This window comes from Vidua chalybeata, chromosome Z, assembly GCF_026979565.1.
Source record: "Vidua chalybeata isolate OUT-0048 chromosome Z, bVidCha1 merged haplotype, whole genome shotgun sequence".
Lineage (NCBI taxonomy): Eukaryota > Metazoa > Chordata > Aves > Passeriformes > Viduidae > Vidua > Vidua chalybeata.
In genome coordinates this window covers 38302010-38317293 of record NC_071570.1, presented here as the reverse complement: position 1 = coordinate 38317293, position 15284 = coordinate 38302010, and the positions used below count along the sequence as shown (strand labels likewise).

Here is a 15284-nt window from a genome sequence, read left to right as displayed (position 1 = left end):
TATTCTGTCTTTAGCTGTTAAGTGTCTTTCAGTTTACTCCAGGACTCTGAATATTCCCATCAGGTATCCTGAGCAACTGCATTTGGTAATTGATGCAAACTCAATGTTTCTTTCATTTTGCCCCATAACTTACAGTAGGTTAGCTCTTAGATGTTGGAAATACTGAATGAGTCTCTATTACATGAACTTTGCTCTCATTTTAGCTTTATGAACCAAATTCTGATTATAGATTTACATCAGTTTACCTCAAGTCTTTGCAAATAAAGCTAGATATGCAGTCAGAAAGCACAATGAATCAGTTTCTTTTCTTTCTTCCTTCAGTATTGCCATTTTGAAATACTTGAGATTTTTTCAGCTACTTATGACTGGGAGTCAGTCAAGAGTGTCCTACAATGGCTTTCTTGATTGTACAAAGAAGAAGCATTGAAATAAGTTATAACATCTAATGTAGGGCTATCACAACTCATGTGGGCTAATCTGAAGATAGAAGCATGGTTCCTGCTACTCTAATAAAATGTTATTCTATGTTTCTTGCAGGGGGCTTTTACACAGATTAAATGCAGCTCTGAAATATTTATTGGTGGAGTCCCTAATTACGATGATGTGAAGAAGAACTCTGGGATCCTCAGACCCTTCAGTGGGAGCATCCAGAAGGTGTGTGCCCAGAGAAATACACTGTGGGCATTTATTTCCTTCGTATCCATGCATGCTTTTTGTGCAAACCTGCCGTTATTCTACTGGCAATATTCAAAATAATCAAGGATTTCACCTCAGGAGCCCACCATGAAGTGGTTAAATTATTATTTCACAGTGAAAAGTCCACCTAGTGCATTCTTACACCACCATGGAGATGCACACCATACTGCTTTCCCTTTTACAATTTTATATGGGATGCATGAATGGAGAAGTTTTCCATTGGTAAGAGACATTAGGGATGATGTTCCCATGTGGTCAGCTGAGTGTGAGTGCAGTTCATGTCAGGGCTAGTAAATAATCAAATGAAAGTGCAAACTGAACTTATATTTTTCTTTCTAAACATACTTAAAATAACTTGGATAAAGTTGAAAGGTTGGCCCTGAATCCTCACAGTATTTGAGGGTGAATTGCATCAGATTATAGCAAAGAAATAACAAATAAAACCAAAATTTTTAATAATAGTTTTTATTAAAAAAATTTAAAGCTCTACAGTTAACAACTGCTCCAGGACAGAAAAGTAATTGTAGTTCAGTGTAAATGGTTTAATTACTCAGTCTGATACCTATTTACTGTCTTTGTCAGCTGTCCAGGAGAAAGCATGAAGTTCAGGAAAACTGAGGGAGTGAGTAATAGTGATGGGAGCAGGTCAGACACATGAACATCATTGGGAAGGTAGACTTGACTAAACACAATGGGATATTTTGGGATGCAAGATAGAGAGCCTAGGAGCAATTAACGGAGGTTACAATTACAAGGTGAGGGGTTGTACAATAGAGTAAAGGCACTGGTAAATATTGGGAAATGCAGAGTGTGAGCCTTTATCTCTATGATGTACTTAGTAAGGTGGATTTGTATTCTCAGAGGCATGAATGGGATGTCAAGGAAAAGTACTGCCTGCCTTTTGGGCACTGGGAGTGTTTGGTTGCCTTCTTTACACATAGTAGGATTTTGGAGAACTGTACAGAAATAGACCTGCAAACATCACCAAGTACTGGAAAATATGCTGTGTATAGAAAGACCTAAGATTACAATATGTTTAGTTTAGTTAGATAAGGCTGAGAAGTGACTTTATTGTGGTCTTCTAGTTCCTAGATGAGGATGAAATTTCTTTGGATACATGGTGCTGGAATTATGCAGAAAAAGACATGATGAGAAACAAGGGCTGGAAACTGAATATAAGTTTAAAACAAAGGACATTTTTTAATGAGTGAAGGCTTATTAACTTTCGGAATAAAATTCGGAAAGAAGCTGAAAACATAATGGAGTCTTCTCTGGCCCATTACATGACAGAACTGTTTTTTCTACTGTTAGAGTTTTGTAGTGCTCTATGTAACCTCTTCTCTAGGCTGGATCCCCTAAGGTGCATTGTCTGAGTTATGCAGGAGCCAGAGCAACTATTACCTTTCTTGGTTCTGGCCTTAAAATCTATTGTTTGTTAAGATGTACTTATTTTGATGTAGCTGAGATCAGATGCTGTGCCTGCATGCAATCTCTCTTGCTGAGATGTCAGCTGAGATTATACAAATGTTGGTTTATTTTGGAGAACATATGCTGCTGACATATTGGAAAAATCCCAGCATTTAGTAGTTCTCTTCCATTTATATACAAACAGTTTTGTGAAGTCATTATTTATGTTTTTCATTCATCTTAACTCTAGCTTCTTTCAGGCAAGATGAGATACTAGAAAGCAATAGCAAATGTGAAAACTAAGCTGTTCTGCTTAGTATTTCTGTTGTCAACACTCATCTTCTGGGGGATTTTCTGATCTCAGAAATGCTTTTCTTCAGCAGTGCTCATCTAATTTTACCATCCCAGCTCATGGTTCAGCTACAACCAGTGTTGGACCACTGTTCAGGCACAGGCCTGGTAGATTCCACACAGCTTCACCCTTTACAGGGGTTGCCTAAGGCTGTTTCACAAGACATAAAAGAGATTAATCTCCACTGGATCAGGGGGAGCAAAAGTTGGACCTCTGCAACTGGAAAACACACAAGCATAGGGTTTGATTCTCTGAAGCTTTTCAGAGGAATCTTCTAACTAGCAGTAGGATACTCAGGATTTGGAAGTTTTAACATCTTTAACATTGTCTTTGCACATCTCTTTTTTTTTTTTTTTTTTTTTTTTTTTTTTTTTTTTTTTTTTTTTTTTTCCTTAACCACATAGATTATCTTGAATGACCGGACAATTGATGTGAAACAGGATTTCACTTTTGGAATCAACCTAGCAAATGCTGCCCACCCCTGTGTGACCTCATCATGTGCAAATGGAGGCACCTGCATTCCCAAGAAGGACAGCTATGAATGTGACTGTCCCCTGGGCTTCGATGGGCAACATTGCCAAAAAGGTAACAATGGCTGGATATCAACCCAGGGATCTGGAGCTGATCACAAAAATAAGGAAGATTTAGCACCTACAACTGCTGCTGTACACATGCCTTTAAATAGAAACCCTGGAGGCCAGAGCTCCCCTTTCATCTGTGCACTTTCCATGTATCTAGGGAAGAATTTGTTTTGTTATTCAGGAATGTGGTAACTGTTATCCCAGCACAGGGCTAGGATCCATAGATAGCAACCTGGTATCTAGTCGCTTGTGGTGAGCGGCACTGAAGGCACTGAACACTTATACTTCGTGCATGTCCCTAATTGTGCAGTGCCGTGCAAAGGGGGAATTCCTGCCAGATTCCTCCAGCCAGCAGTTGTGTTACATCTTGAAGCATGAGCATGGATAACCCTTGTAATTTTATCCTCCATACAGCTGACAGCAAGCGCTGTTCTCACACACAGAAAGGTCTGCTCCTGTTTTAGGCACTTGCTATTCTGATGGAGATTTCACCATCTGCAGAGATCCTTCTTTGGTGGGGCAAAGGAGACCACCAAGGAGGAAAACTCATCCACATGCACATTACTCTCTTTTCTTCAGAGCCACTGTAATAGTTCAAACCTTAGATTCAGGAAAGGGATAAGATTGCAAGAAAAGCGTTTAAAAACTCCGCTTTGGGTTATTCCGCTAGATGGTGTCGTTTAGCTTCTGTCAAGCTTGATCTTAAAAAATTCCTGAGGGGAAGTTTTGTAATATAACAGTAAACTCAGTTCAAAAGAGCTGGCTGACATTATTGTCTTCACCCACTGCTTCATTTCTCACAGTCATAAACTTCAAAGTTAAATGTAGTGGTTTTGGTTAAATTGCAATGAATATATTGACCTTTTCTTTAAAACAGACAATATCTTAGAACAAAAGCATTATAATAAAATGCAATGCAAGAAACCCCTTTGCTTACATTGTTGCAGTCTAACTATGTGCCGAAACAACGTCATTTACCCTGACTTTTTTGCAGGGAGGCAGGAGAATTGGGATTTTGACTTTCTAGGTATGTGCATGGTGCTAAATTTCTGACTTCAAGATGGTATCTGCAGCAGTACAACACATATCCAAGGGCAGTCATTCAAGGGAATGCTTTGCAGCCTGGGTGTGTGACTGCCTGCCCCTTTGGTGCGCAGTGCTGGAGCCACAGCTCCTCACCACTGCTCAGCTCCTGGCCTGTGCTGAGCCCAGGGAACAGTGTCTGAGCTCATGGTGCCAGCAGTGGTGCCACTTGGCTGGCATATCGTCCCTGTTGTCACCTCAGTGGGTGTCCAGGATTTCAGAGACAGTCTGAAGCACCTTTTGGCTGTGACTTAGCCAGATCCTGGGTGCTGCTTCCTATGTGAATCTAATCTTTATTCATTTTTAAGGGTGTCGAAAAGCATGAGCCACCTGGTTTCTGTTTCTGGTACCTGTGGCTCCTATTCAGGTGCAGCTGAACCTCCCTGCACTTGTGCAGACTCAGTTGCCACCAAAAATTGAAGGGTTTTCTGATAGATGTGCAGAGAGCATGGATTTGCTCCTGAACCTCAGTCCATGACAGCCTTGATGAGAACAACCTGAAACAGATTACTCAAAGTAATCCTTACCTGTGTCTCTGTTGGGGTGTAGACATTGTTAAGGTGAGATGGAAGTCTGTGTCCACTTCTGTTTCACAACAGGGTTTTGGTTAGTGCACTCAGAAGGTATGTGAGGTAAAGGTGCTGTCTCCATCCTTCTTGGTGGTAGGTTGCTGTAAAAAACCTCAAAAAGCAAAGTGCTTTTGAGGCAGCGAACCTCATTCTTCAAAATTACACACACCACTTAAAAACTCAAGTAATACTGGCATGAAGTATATGAGATATTGATTCATATTGTAATGGATCATTAGCTGAAGATTCAATAGAGTTTTTGCTGGCATTGCTAGGTTTTATATCTTCTGTGCAAGCTTGGGGAGTGCTAAAGGTATTTTTATACTTTAAAATGGAATAGAACAGCAAACATTTGTTTTCCCTTGGCTAGAGCTGATCCCTGTGTAAAACCTAGTGAATCACTGAGTCACCACAAGCAGGACTAGAAGAAGGATTTGCTGCTGGTCCCATCTGTCTGTTCCTTAGTCTGTTTTGAGCAGACAAATACAGATATTTGGTGCAAACCAATAATGAAAACAGTACTGCCTTCACAGGTGATTGTAGTCACTTATGCAAATGGTAGGTGGGAGATTACACATTTACAGAAAAGTGGGCCTGAAGTTGGACTAGAGGAGATTTTTATGCTTCAGAATAATAAACCCAGAATATTTTTGTTTTGTTTTGTGCTGACTCACTGCAGAGTGTGGAAGCTACTGCCTAAACAGTAAGTACTGCAAATTATGTGAGAACTGCTCAGTCATTGTGTGTTTGTCTTGATGCTGGGTTTCCATTAAGCCTGGCAAGTTTCTGTCAGCCAAAATATTTTCTAAGGTTATATAGTACTTCCTTAAACATTGTGCTGTTGATATTTCAAACTGCATCCAAAGCATTTGCCAAGCTCAGAACAGTGGCTGTAGAGCTGGTTCTAGTATTTGCAGAGCAGAGGGCCAGGCAGCTGGCTGAGTGTTTTATGGTGTGACTTCAGGCTGCCTTGCAGCCCAGAGCTCACTTCTACTTGGCATGAGAGCTTTGGTGCTTGTTTGCTGAATTGTGATGAGCAAAGAATGAAGGTGTGAAGTCCTAGATCTCCTTACTGTCTGTGCTCCCTTCCAGCTGCAAAGATCCTGGCTGCATCAAGGGTACTGCTAAAGAGCAAGTAAATGCCCACTAAGCTCTCTAGAGGAAATCAGAGTACTCTGGCACAGGCAAAGGTTGCTGCATGACATGGGCACCTTCCCCTGCTGAAGGCAAGAGCAGTGGGGCTCTAGTGAAGGATGTGATGGGGGAACAAGGGCTCCTTTCATGCTCTGCTGCCATCAGAGACTGTCCAGTGCAGGAAGTGTCAGACCTGCTGAGGAATGTTTGGCCAGTGTAACACAACTTTTGTAATCTTCCAATGACATTGGCAGACTGCAGGCTGGACATGGCCTGTGGTGGTTTATTTAGGTACATTAGGCAGCTTTCCTGATTTCACTATGGATGAAAACAGTCATTCATCACAATCTAAAATTCTCAGTCTTGGCACCTAGAGCTAAATTTCATATTGCTGTTGCTCACTGCCAGACTACACCAATTGTTGCATATCTGTGTCACAGTGGGCTCTACAAGCCCAGCCAGACCCTGTGTTGCATAAAGAAAGCAAGCATCCTTGCCCTGGAAAGCTTGAAATTTATATAGATGGGATTAGCTGTGGGTTGAAGAGATTATTCTTCAGTAAGAAAATAGGATGAAGGCATCTATTTTAAGTAATTTATACAACTGGCTTATATTAATGCAGCAGTTAGTTATGGGACATCAGCAACAAACTGTAGGATGTTCACTCAACAAAAAAATCTGTTTGGGCCAGTGCTCATAGCCTGGTGAAGGGCTCTGTATCAGGGATGTTCTGTGGTTTATGTCACACAGCTGAGTTATTTTGCCAAAGTCTTCTTGGCAGCAGTGCACCAACTCCAGTTCTGGCTGCAATGTTTGCCACTGTCCCAGCCATACACCATAGGGACCGTCCCTAGAGAAATGCTGTATGGGGGACACAGAAAATGACCTCCAAGGCTGCTCTGCAGTGTTGAATACACCAAAGGGCTCCACAGCCTCTGCCATGCAGCCTTTAGCATAGTCCCAGTTGTTTTCAATAGACTAAAGTGATCTGGGACTCTGGACTCCGTAACTCTCTGATCCCTGGAGATAGCCTGACCCCCACTGCACCCCAGGGGTGAGCTCTGAGCAGGCAGCAGCCACTCAGTGCAGTCACAGACACTGAAAGAGAAAACAGGGAGCTCACAGGTTGTGTGTGCTGCCTCTCAGCCTCCCTTCGCAGGGTGAGAGGTCCCTAATGTGCTCTGCATATGGTGCTCTGTTAGCAGCTGGGGAGGAATTTCTTAGTCTATAAACAAAGGTGGTTAATGCATAAGCTTTGGCAAGAGGGAGCATTGAACCACATAGAGAACCAAGGAATGTAGAAATGGGGGTAAAGAGAAAATTTGCAATGTTTTTCCAATGCTTCATAATTTTCTGCACTAGCATCTATGGTGTAGCAATATGTTAGGCTCCTGACATGGAGGCTGTAAGCAGAGGGACTGTCAGCCATTTAAACTCCCTTAACTACTGCCCTGACATTTAGGTAAATATGGCAGAGCCTTTTTGCAAAGCAGTGTGGGTTCAGCTTGGTTCTGTGCCACTGGTAGGTACCTGCCACTGCAGGAGTAAATCAATAAAAGTGTCTTGTTGCTTTTTTCCCTTTCATTTCCAAGTCAGCTATCTGACACTCATCTTCATTTTTTTTGTATTTACTCCTCAGCCATTACAGAAGCAATTGAAATCCCACAATTTATTGGTCGCAGTTACCTCACATATGATAATCCAGATATCCTGAAAAGGTAATGTATCTCCTTTGGACCTAAGTATTCTCCTAATGTGGACCTAAGTATTCTGTTTCTTAAATGTTATAATGTTAGGAGCCTTATCTGTGAGAGTGTAGTATATGTACATGTTTTAAGCTGTATTTATAATATTTCTAACTGCATTTTTGCCATATTTTTAAATTTCAGGGGAAAGTACATTTTAAGTGCATATTCTTGTGGCTTAGTTTATTATAATTGAGCATCTTGCAGCCTATCAAGAAATAGCACACCTGTGTCTGGCATGGAGAGGGACTGGTTTTTCCCTGAGGGCAAACAGACATATAGAGCTTATGTCTCAAAAGAGACCTTAACTCCTTTTTAACTCCTGCTTTAGCCTAACATTTAGATCCTCAAAGCTGCTTTTTTGACTGCTTTGTATCCTAGAACATCCCCACATTCCAGCAAATGTTGGCTTGTTTCAACAAATTCCTCCATCTACCTTTACTTGAGCCACAGAGTAGAGAAGGGTTCACCAGCGTCCTCACCTGCCATTTGGTACCTCTCACCTACTGGGACTTACTGATTTGCCCTTGTTATGCTTCTTCTACTGGCTTCTGAGGGCATCATATTTACTGAGCATTCTCAAAATCTGCTTTTTGGGCTGGATTTTACACTAGGCTAGAGGAGAAAAAGGATTTTCTCTTATTTGTGTGGAATAACCTGGCAGCTATTGTGTTTGGGATTCTGGAGAGAGGAGTTAAATTCCCCTACTCTGAAACGATGGAAATGAGGATTTGAGCCAGAATACTTCACAAATCAGCATGTAAATGAGTTGCAGGACAGTAACCCACCAGACCAGCAGAGACTAAATACTGCATCATCTTTTATGTTTTTTTGAAAGAAGACTGGCACAATTTAGTATTTTCCTATTATTTCCTTGTTCTGCATTAAACAGGGTATCAGGAACAAGAACGAATGTTTTCATGAGGTTTAAAACCACAATGAAGGAAGGCCTTTTGATGTGGAGGGGAAACAGCCCCATGAGACCTAACAGTGATTTCATCTCTCTAGGCCTTCAGGAGGGAGCATTAATATTCAGGTAAACTTTCTCTTCCTTGTTTGTGTAACACACAGAGTTCAAGGGAGTTGCTACAACACATACAGTGCACTTGTCCCTTGGCACAGTGTGAGACACTCTCATCCTCAAAGTTTTGTTCAATGATGGGTCTCATTTGCTGTCTGGGAGAGGATGTAAGTTGAAGAGGTAATGTGCTGCAAGATTTGCATCATTCTTTCCCAATTTTTCAAACATCAGGGCTTTATTGTGATTTTCTGAAAGATTTCTTATGAGGGGATGAATACTCTTGGTAAGCCTATTAAACATGCCTGTTAAATCTATCTCAGGCAGAGCAGGGTGGGGCTGGCAGGGGTCGAGGACAAACTTTGGTGGTGCCAGTGCTCACTGTGGGCTTACTCTTTGCCAGACAGTGCACACAGGAGCAGGGCTTCCACCACCTCAAACCCCCAGATATCCAGCCGTGTGACACACACACAGCTGTCACCACACTTTGTTTCTGCCACCATCTACAGAATCACTTAATTAAGCAGTAATACTGCTGTCAAAATGGTGAAATTGGGAAGTATTGGGAAATGCTGGGGTTTTGCTCCAGCATCTGTTTCTCCCTTGCAGACACTCAGGCACACCCTGTGCAAGTTTTTGCGTGGTGCTTTTTTGGGATTCCTGTGTTTTGAAAGCCTTGTGTTTCCTCATGGTGCTCCTTTAGGTTGTGTAAGGCAAATACTGAAACAGCAAACCACAGATGCAATCACTATCATGGATTGTTGTGAGACACTGTCGATAATGTAGCAGAGAGTTTATTATTTAAAATAATTTTTTTTGCTTTACTTAACTGGCTGTTCTTTGCTACAATGAATGTAGAGATAAGTAGCATATTTCTATTTAAATTAATTTATTTTAAGCTTTTTTTTTTTTTGATATGATTTAACAGTGGCTAACTTGGCAAAAACTCTTAGTTTCCTCACTGCTTTATAAACAAGGAACTGACTCTGCAGAAGTGGTGCACTGTTTAAATGTCTTTGGGAGGGACTGTCTTTCTAAGACACATGGTAGTAAGTGGCCACTCTATTTTGTTTCTGAAACACAGTGCAATTTTTATTAGGTTGCTGCTCTTCCCCAGAGAAGATGATAGTCAAAGACTTTAAACCAAACCAGCTCAATTTTACTGAAATACCTTCCACATGCATTTAGGAAGGTGAAAAATTAAACTACCAAAATAAAACCCACATAAGCAATAACTGTTTACTGAAGGGGAGCATCAAAGAAGATGGAGAAAGGAAAAATGCATTAAAAAATCATTTTGAAAGATTGATCCTCATGCTACATTTTCACCTTTTGATAGGTGAAGTCAAGAAACTATCAGGGCTGTGACTTTATCTGAAGAATTTTCCTGCAGCCCGTTTAGATGTCTGTGTTCTGATCCAATTTGAAATCCAAAACACACTTTTACTTTCCCATTTTCTATGGCTTTATTCCCTGTATAGTGTACTTGCTGCTATAAATTCTTTCTGTTGCTCCCTGCTTCTGTCAAAGGTTATTTCACTGTTGTAGGGAGATAGCTTTGTAGGGAGATTCATTAGGGATATGTATCTCATTTCTGTTATCAAAGGTCTAACATTTTGATGCAATCCTGAACACCCAAATCCTCTTGTTGTTTTTAACCTAGGCTTGTGTCTGCATCCTGGGTAAAAGGGAATGTTTACCTGAGACTCACTTAAACCCCTGGAGAAGAAACAAATTTAGGGTAACCAGTTTGCTCTGGCAGCCCACAGTTTAATGTGCTGTTCTTGAGAATCTCACCCTGGCCATGAGTTCCTTCCATGTTCAGTCTTTTTTGGAGAGATAGTAATGTTGGCTTTAATCCCTCCTGCTTTGTACAGGCTGAAGTCCAGCAGCAGCTAGTTCATCCGGAGCACTCAATAGCTCACTGTGCTGTAGCAGCTACTTCTCTTTTGTTAAGGTTGGCCCAAGCTTCAGGGACCAAGAAATTAAGATGCCTGAAGTGTAAACATGATGGGGACATTATATCTGCTGAGTTTTTTTTTAGTAGAAGCAAGCACAAAGAAATAGAGTAGTAGCTGAAGTGGCTGCATTTATTAGACTTCACCTTTTCTAACATCACAGGTCTCAACCTTCCCTATATTTCAGATGGCTTGTAGATCTGTTATAGGTTGCATGCTTATTTGCTCTTGTAAAAATTTATTTATTAACCATATTTGCAAATCCCCACTGTGGTCTCCCACTAGGCCAAAGAACTGTAGATCACTGACTTCATAATCCCTTGCTTTGGGGAAGAATGGCCATGCAGAGGCTCTCTTCTTGCTCCCATGGGAAGGTGGTGATGGTACCCACTCTGACTCAGGGAGTTTTACCTGCTTGTCCGTGAGACTGACTTTACAAAATAAGAGCAATGCTGCTGGGACTCCAAAGGACTCCACTGATTGCCCCAAAATCTGAGCCAAAAGGGAGTAAGGATGCCTGAGCAACTTGGCAGGCAAACGGTCCTTTCAAGGAAGGCAGTAACATTTCAATTTTTTTAATTGTAGCTACAATCTGGGAAGTGGTATTGCTTCCATCAGGGTGAACGGCTCTTTCAGCGATGGCCGGTGGCACAGAGTCAAAGCTGTTCGGTAAGTGGGCAGGCTTCATCTGGGAGGCACTTGGGAGCCACCCTGCCATTAAAGATGCGGTTTGGCATGTCTGGGTGCTGGTGGGGTGTGAATGACTGCAGCTTCACACTCACACTTCGCTTAGGAGTGGAACTGTTAGCAGCTTGGCTGTTTCAGGATGATGTACACAAAGACTGCTGTATTTGAGGTGACAGTGCCAACTCGGCATAGCCCAAGGCAGGCTGCCAAAGTCATGCAGGGCTATTCTGGGGCTGTGACAGACATTCTAATAAACATATACCATTTCGGTTAAGAGTATTTTTTCTTTAATGTCTGCATTTTAAAATTCCCTGGTGAGCATTTTGTGGGCTGGCACAAGCATTGGAGCACAGACAGTGTAAACGTAGTTTTTCTATTTGGAGGAGGTGCAGACATTTTACAGTGTATATATGACTCATATTTATAACTCATTACCTCATGGGAGGCAACTGTGTCCAGCAGGGAAAGCATACTCTCTCTTCATGAGAGGTTGATTCCCTGGAAATCACAGTCAGATATTTAGCACAATTTGTTACCAAACTCAGTGAGAACAGGACCCATCAAGTAGCTTTTCTGTTAATACTCTCATTGACCATATGTAAAATGGCTCTAGTGAGAAACAAAACTGCCTAAAAGTAAGTCTTAGCTTGCTCATTTTTTCCCTGCTGTTGAAGCTTCTGCTGTTAACTTTTAACATTACATTTGATTTTTAACAACAGGTCAGAATGTGCCCATCCCCTCTGTCCCCTACTTGTCCAATTTGATTGTTTTCCAGCACTTTTTGCTCTGCAAATGTGTCCTGCATACTTTGCAGGACACTTTGCAGGACATCTGTAAAAAAAAATCCTAAAACCTGGGAAGTCTGGATGGCCATAGTACATTGTGTCTCTCTGTGGGGCTTCCCATTTCCAAGCCTTCACCATGACTCCAGCTAAGCTCTGAGTTGCTCTGGTCTCCTGGCGAGTGGAAAATGCCACTGCTCCTCCTCCCGTCTGATTGTAGGCTGGATGAACAAGAGTGGTTTGCTTTTTGTTTCAGAGATGGACAGTCTGGCAAAGTAACCGTGGACGATTATGGTGCCAGGACCGGTAAATCCCCTGGGAAGATGAGGCAGTTAAATATCAATGGAGATCTCTATGTAGGTGGGTGCTACTTATTCACATTCAGGACACAGATGCAAGGTGAGCTGCAAGGCAGGGCTTTCCAGCTCTGTCCAGCTCCTGGTGGAGGTGTCACACAGCAGCTTCTAGTCTGCCACAGCCTGTTTTATGTGAGGAGGACTCTCTGAGTGGGATGGGGGAATGGTATAAGAAGGGACGAGCACTATAGGACACCCAGTGGTACTCCTGGCATGTACATAGAGAAGCAGCAAGAGGCAGCTAGAAACCCCACACCTGGGCACAAGCTGATTCAGCTCTTACTGATGCTACAATTTCTGGAATAAATAATTAGTGTCCTAATTCATTACCTCCTGCTTATCCCCTCTGTAGTTTCAAGTGCTTAAAAATGTTACTTAAAACAACACAGAGAAACCTATAAGTTAAAATTCCCTTCTGAGGTGCACTAGGAAAGGCATTGCTGGGTGTGCAGCCTGCCAAGCAGGAGCAGATGCCCGTATTGGTACTGACAGCTGCCTTTCCCGCAGGTGGCATGAAGGAAATTGCCCTGCACACGAACCGGCAGTACCTGCGGGGGCTGGTGGGCTGCATCTCCCACCTCACGCTCTCAACTGACTACCACATCTCACTGGTGGAGGATGCTGCCAATGGGAAGAACATCAACACGTGTGGGACCAAGTGACAAGAAAGGAATCCCGGTGCTGAGGACCCATCATGTGCTTGTGTGTGTGGCTGAGTGAGAGCTGGCTGATGCAGTCCTCTACAGCCAGACCATGTTTGCCATCTGGGAAGGTGACAAAGCCAAAGGGAAATCCAAAACCAAGAAAAACAAAAGAACATTTTTCCTCTCTCATTCCCTCTCCTTTCCTGTCCAAATGAAAATCAAGCATTTTGTGTATGAACCATGCCCTCTACCCCTTAAGTGTTTAGTGAATGCTAAAGGTTGTGCATCAGTGCAAACGACAAAGTGTGATATTATGAATAGCTCAGTGACGCTGTTTTGTGGTCCTTAGGTTATCTTTTGTAGTATCAGAGAAAGCAATCTTGAAACACCTGAAATCATCCTACCCTGCAGTGATACAGTGACTGTGCTGTTCAACAAAAACACCATTGGGCAGCATATTTCTGCATTCACATGCAGGTCCTGGAACAAGCAGTTCTCCTTAGCACTGTCTGATTTAGCTAAGTTATGTTTCATCCTGTGTAACAGGATAACAGTTACAATGACTGGTTTCAAAATATTGTTGTTTGTGGAGGAGGAAGGTTCTTACAAGTCTACTTTTTTATTACAAGCAACAAAAAAATGAACCAATTTTGTAGAAGTAATTTTATACTTGTCTATTTTTTATAGCAGCAGCAGACCTGCTTACATGGCATCACTTTTAACATCTACATGTACTATACAGTTAGCTCTTTGCACACTTTCCTAAAAATAGAAAAGTGGCCAGTGGCTTAATGTCTGTATTATACAGTTTTAATGGGGATATTTGTGAGTTATGACCAGTTTTACATTTGACTATTTTTGTTCTGTAAATTTTGACAGTTTAAAATTGTACATTATGAAGCTTTCCTGTCTTAAACAGATTAAAAGATTAGGAAAAAAAGAGCAAATACTTGCTACTGTGGTATTATAAATTTCATTTTTTTTTTTTAGAAAAATGAGAACAGGTATTGCAAGAGACTTTGGAAGGTCACAGTCCTCTTAAAATGTTATGTTTTCTGGGCACTGGAGCAGCACTTATGCAACCTGATTGCCAAAGTGTAATTTAAGCAGGCAGAGTGCTGTTGAAACACTGAAAGAGTGGTCCAGAATTTCATAACTTGGAGATTTTTCTTCCTTAATTCTTTGTTCAAAGTGGATGAGTGAGCCTGTGGAGGGGCTGGTGGGAGAAAGAGAGACCAACCATGCTGCAGGGCACCCCTCAGCCTGCCACATGCCTGTGGCAGGGGAGCCACAAACTTCCTCAGGGGCACAGGCTCATCTGAATGCCTGTGAGCTGAAAGGACCTGATGTGGTGAAAGCAATGGACATGAGGTGGTTTCTGCTGCATTTTTACTGTGCCCAGAGTGCTCCTGCCCCCCTGAGAGCTCACACATATTCCCTAGATTCATCCCACCGACTGCAAATCTAGATAACGGTACAGGCAAATTCCTGCCAAGGACACCTCAGCTCCTGTCCTGCATGCTAAAGGGACACCCTTTAGCACATCTCTTAGGCTAAAGATGTTGTGCTCCTTGTAGGTGAAGTAGCAGTGGTCAAAAACAAATGCAGGCACTTATTAGAAACAGAAAGTAAAAAAAAAAAAAAAAAAAAGTGGTGGTGCCATCATGTGATGTGCACCTGTGCGCTGCTCCATGTTCAAATGATACTTCAGGAAAAAAGTTTGTAGAAGACACGGGCAGCTTGCAGAGGAACTGGAGACACTCATGGCTCTCCTCCCAGGAGAAGCAAAGTTTTGTTTGGCTTGGAGCCCCATGGGGAAGGAGAAACCCTTTGTGGCTGGGAAAAAGCAGGACAAAGTATACCAGATCAAATGTGCCTTTGAAACGAAAGTAAATGGAATTGGATGCCTTGGAATGTAAAATGAAAATGTGTTGAGTTTGAAAAAGAGTGAAAACTAAAATTTCTGGAGGCTGAAGATGTTTCTGTCTACTCAGTGTAGCCCTGTGGGCGTGGCCTGACACAGCCTTGGGTCGTGTCTGAGCTGCCTGAGAGGGAAAATTCACATCTTATGAGCTTGAGGGATTTTCCAGATGCTAATGACCTGTCCTGACCTGGCACAGAGTAGGGGGATTTGACTGGCTGTAGCTCTAATCCTCTGGACATGTTGTGCTGGTGTTCATGGGGCTCTACCATGGTCCACAAACAGCATCATCCTCTGCTCTGTCTTACATGTCTCGTCTTTCCCATCCTTTCGTTTTGTCACAGGGTTTGG

General features: G+C 42.2%; 1 protein-coding gene across 3 annotated transcripts in view; it reads left to right on the top strand.

Moving 5' to 3' along the window:
• Positions 1-14018, top strand: part of EGFLAM (EGF like, fibronectin type III and laminin G domains) — a 72849-nt gene extending 58831 nt beyond the window's left edge. Inside the window, exons 17-24 of one of the 3 annotated variants that reach the window (XM_053932758.1) lie at positions 538-654; positions 2860-3040; positions 5368-5391; positions 7462-7540; positions 8460-8603; positions 11129-11212; positions 12269-12372; positions 12876-14018. In XM_053932758.1, the coding sequence (XP_053788733.1) occupies positions 538-654; positions 2860-3040; positions 5368-5391; positions 7462-7540; positions 8460-8603; positions 11129-11212; positions 12269-12372; positions 12876-13030 (888 nt within the window). In that variant the 3' untranslated portion in view covers positions 13031-14018. The remainder of the gene's footprint in view (positions 1-537; positions 655-2859; positions 3041-5367; positions 5392-7461; positions 7541-8459; positions 8604-11128; positions 11213-12268; positions 12373-12875) is intronic. The other 2 variants (XM_053932757.1, XM_053932759.1) reach the window with 2 other exon arrangements.
• Positions 14019-15284: the final 1266 nt, after the last annotated feature.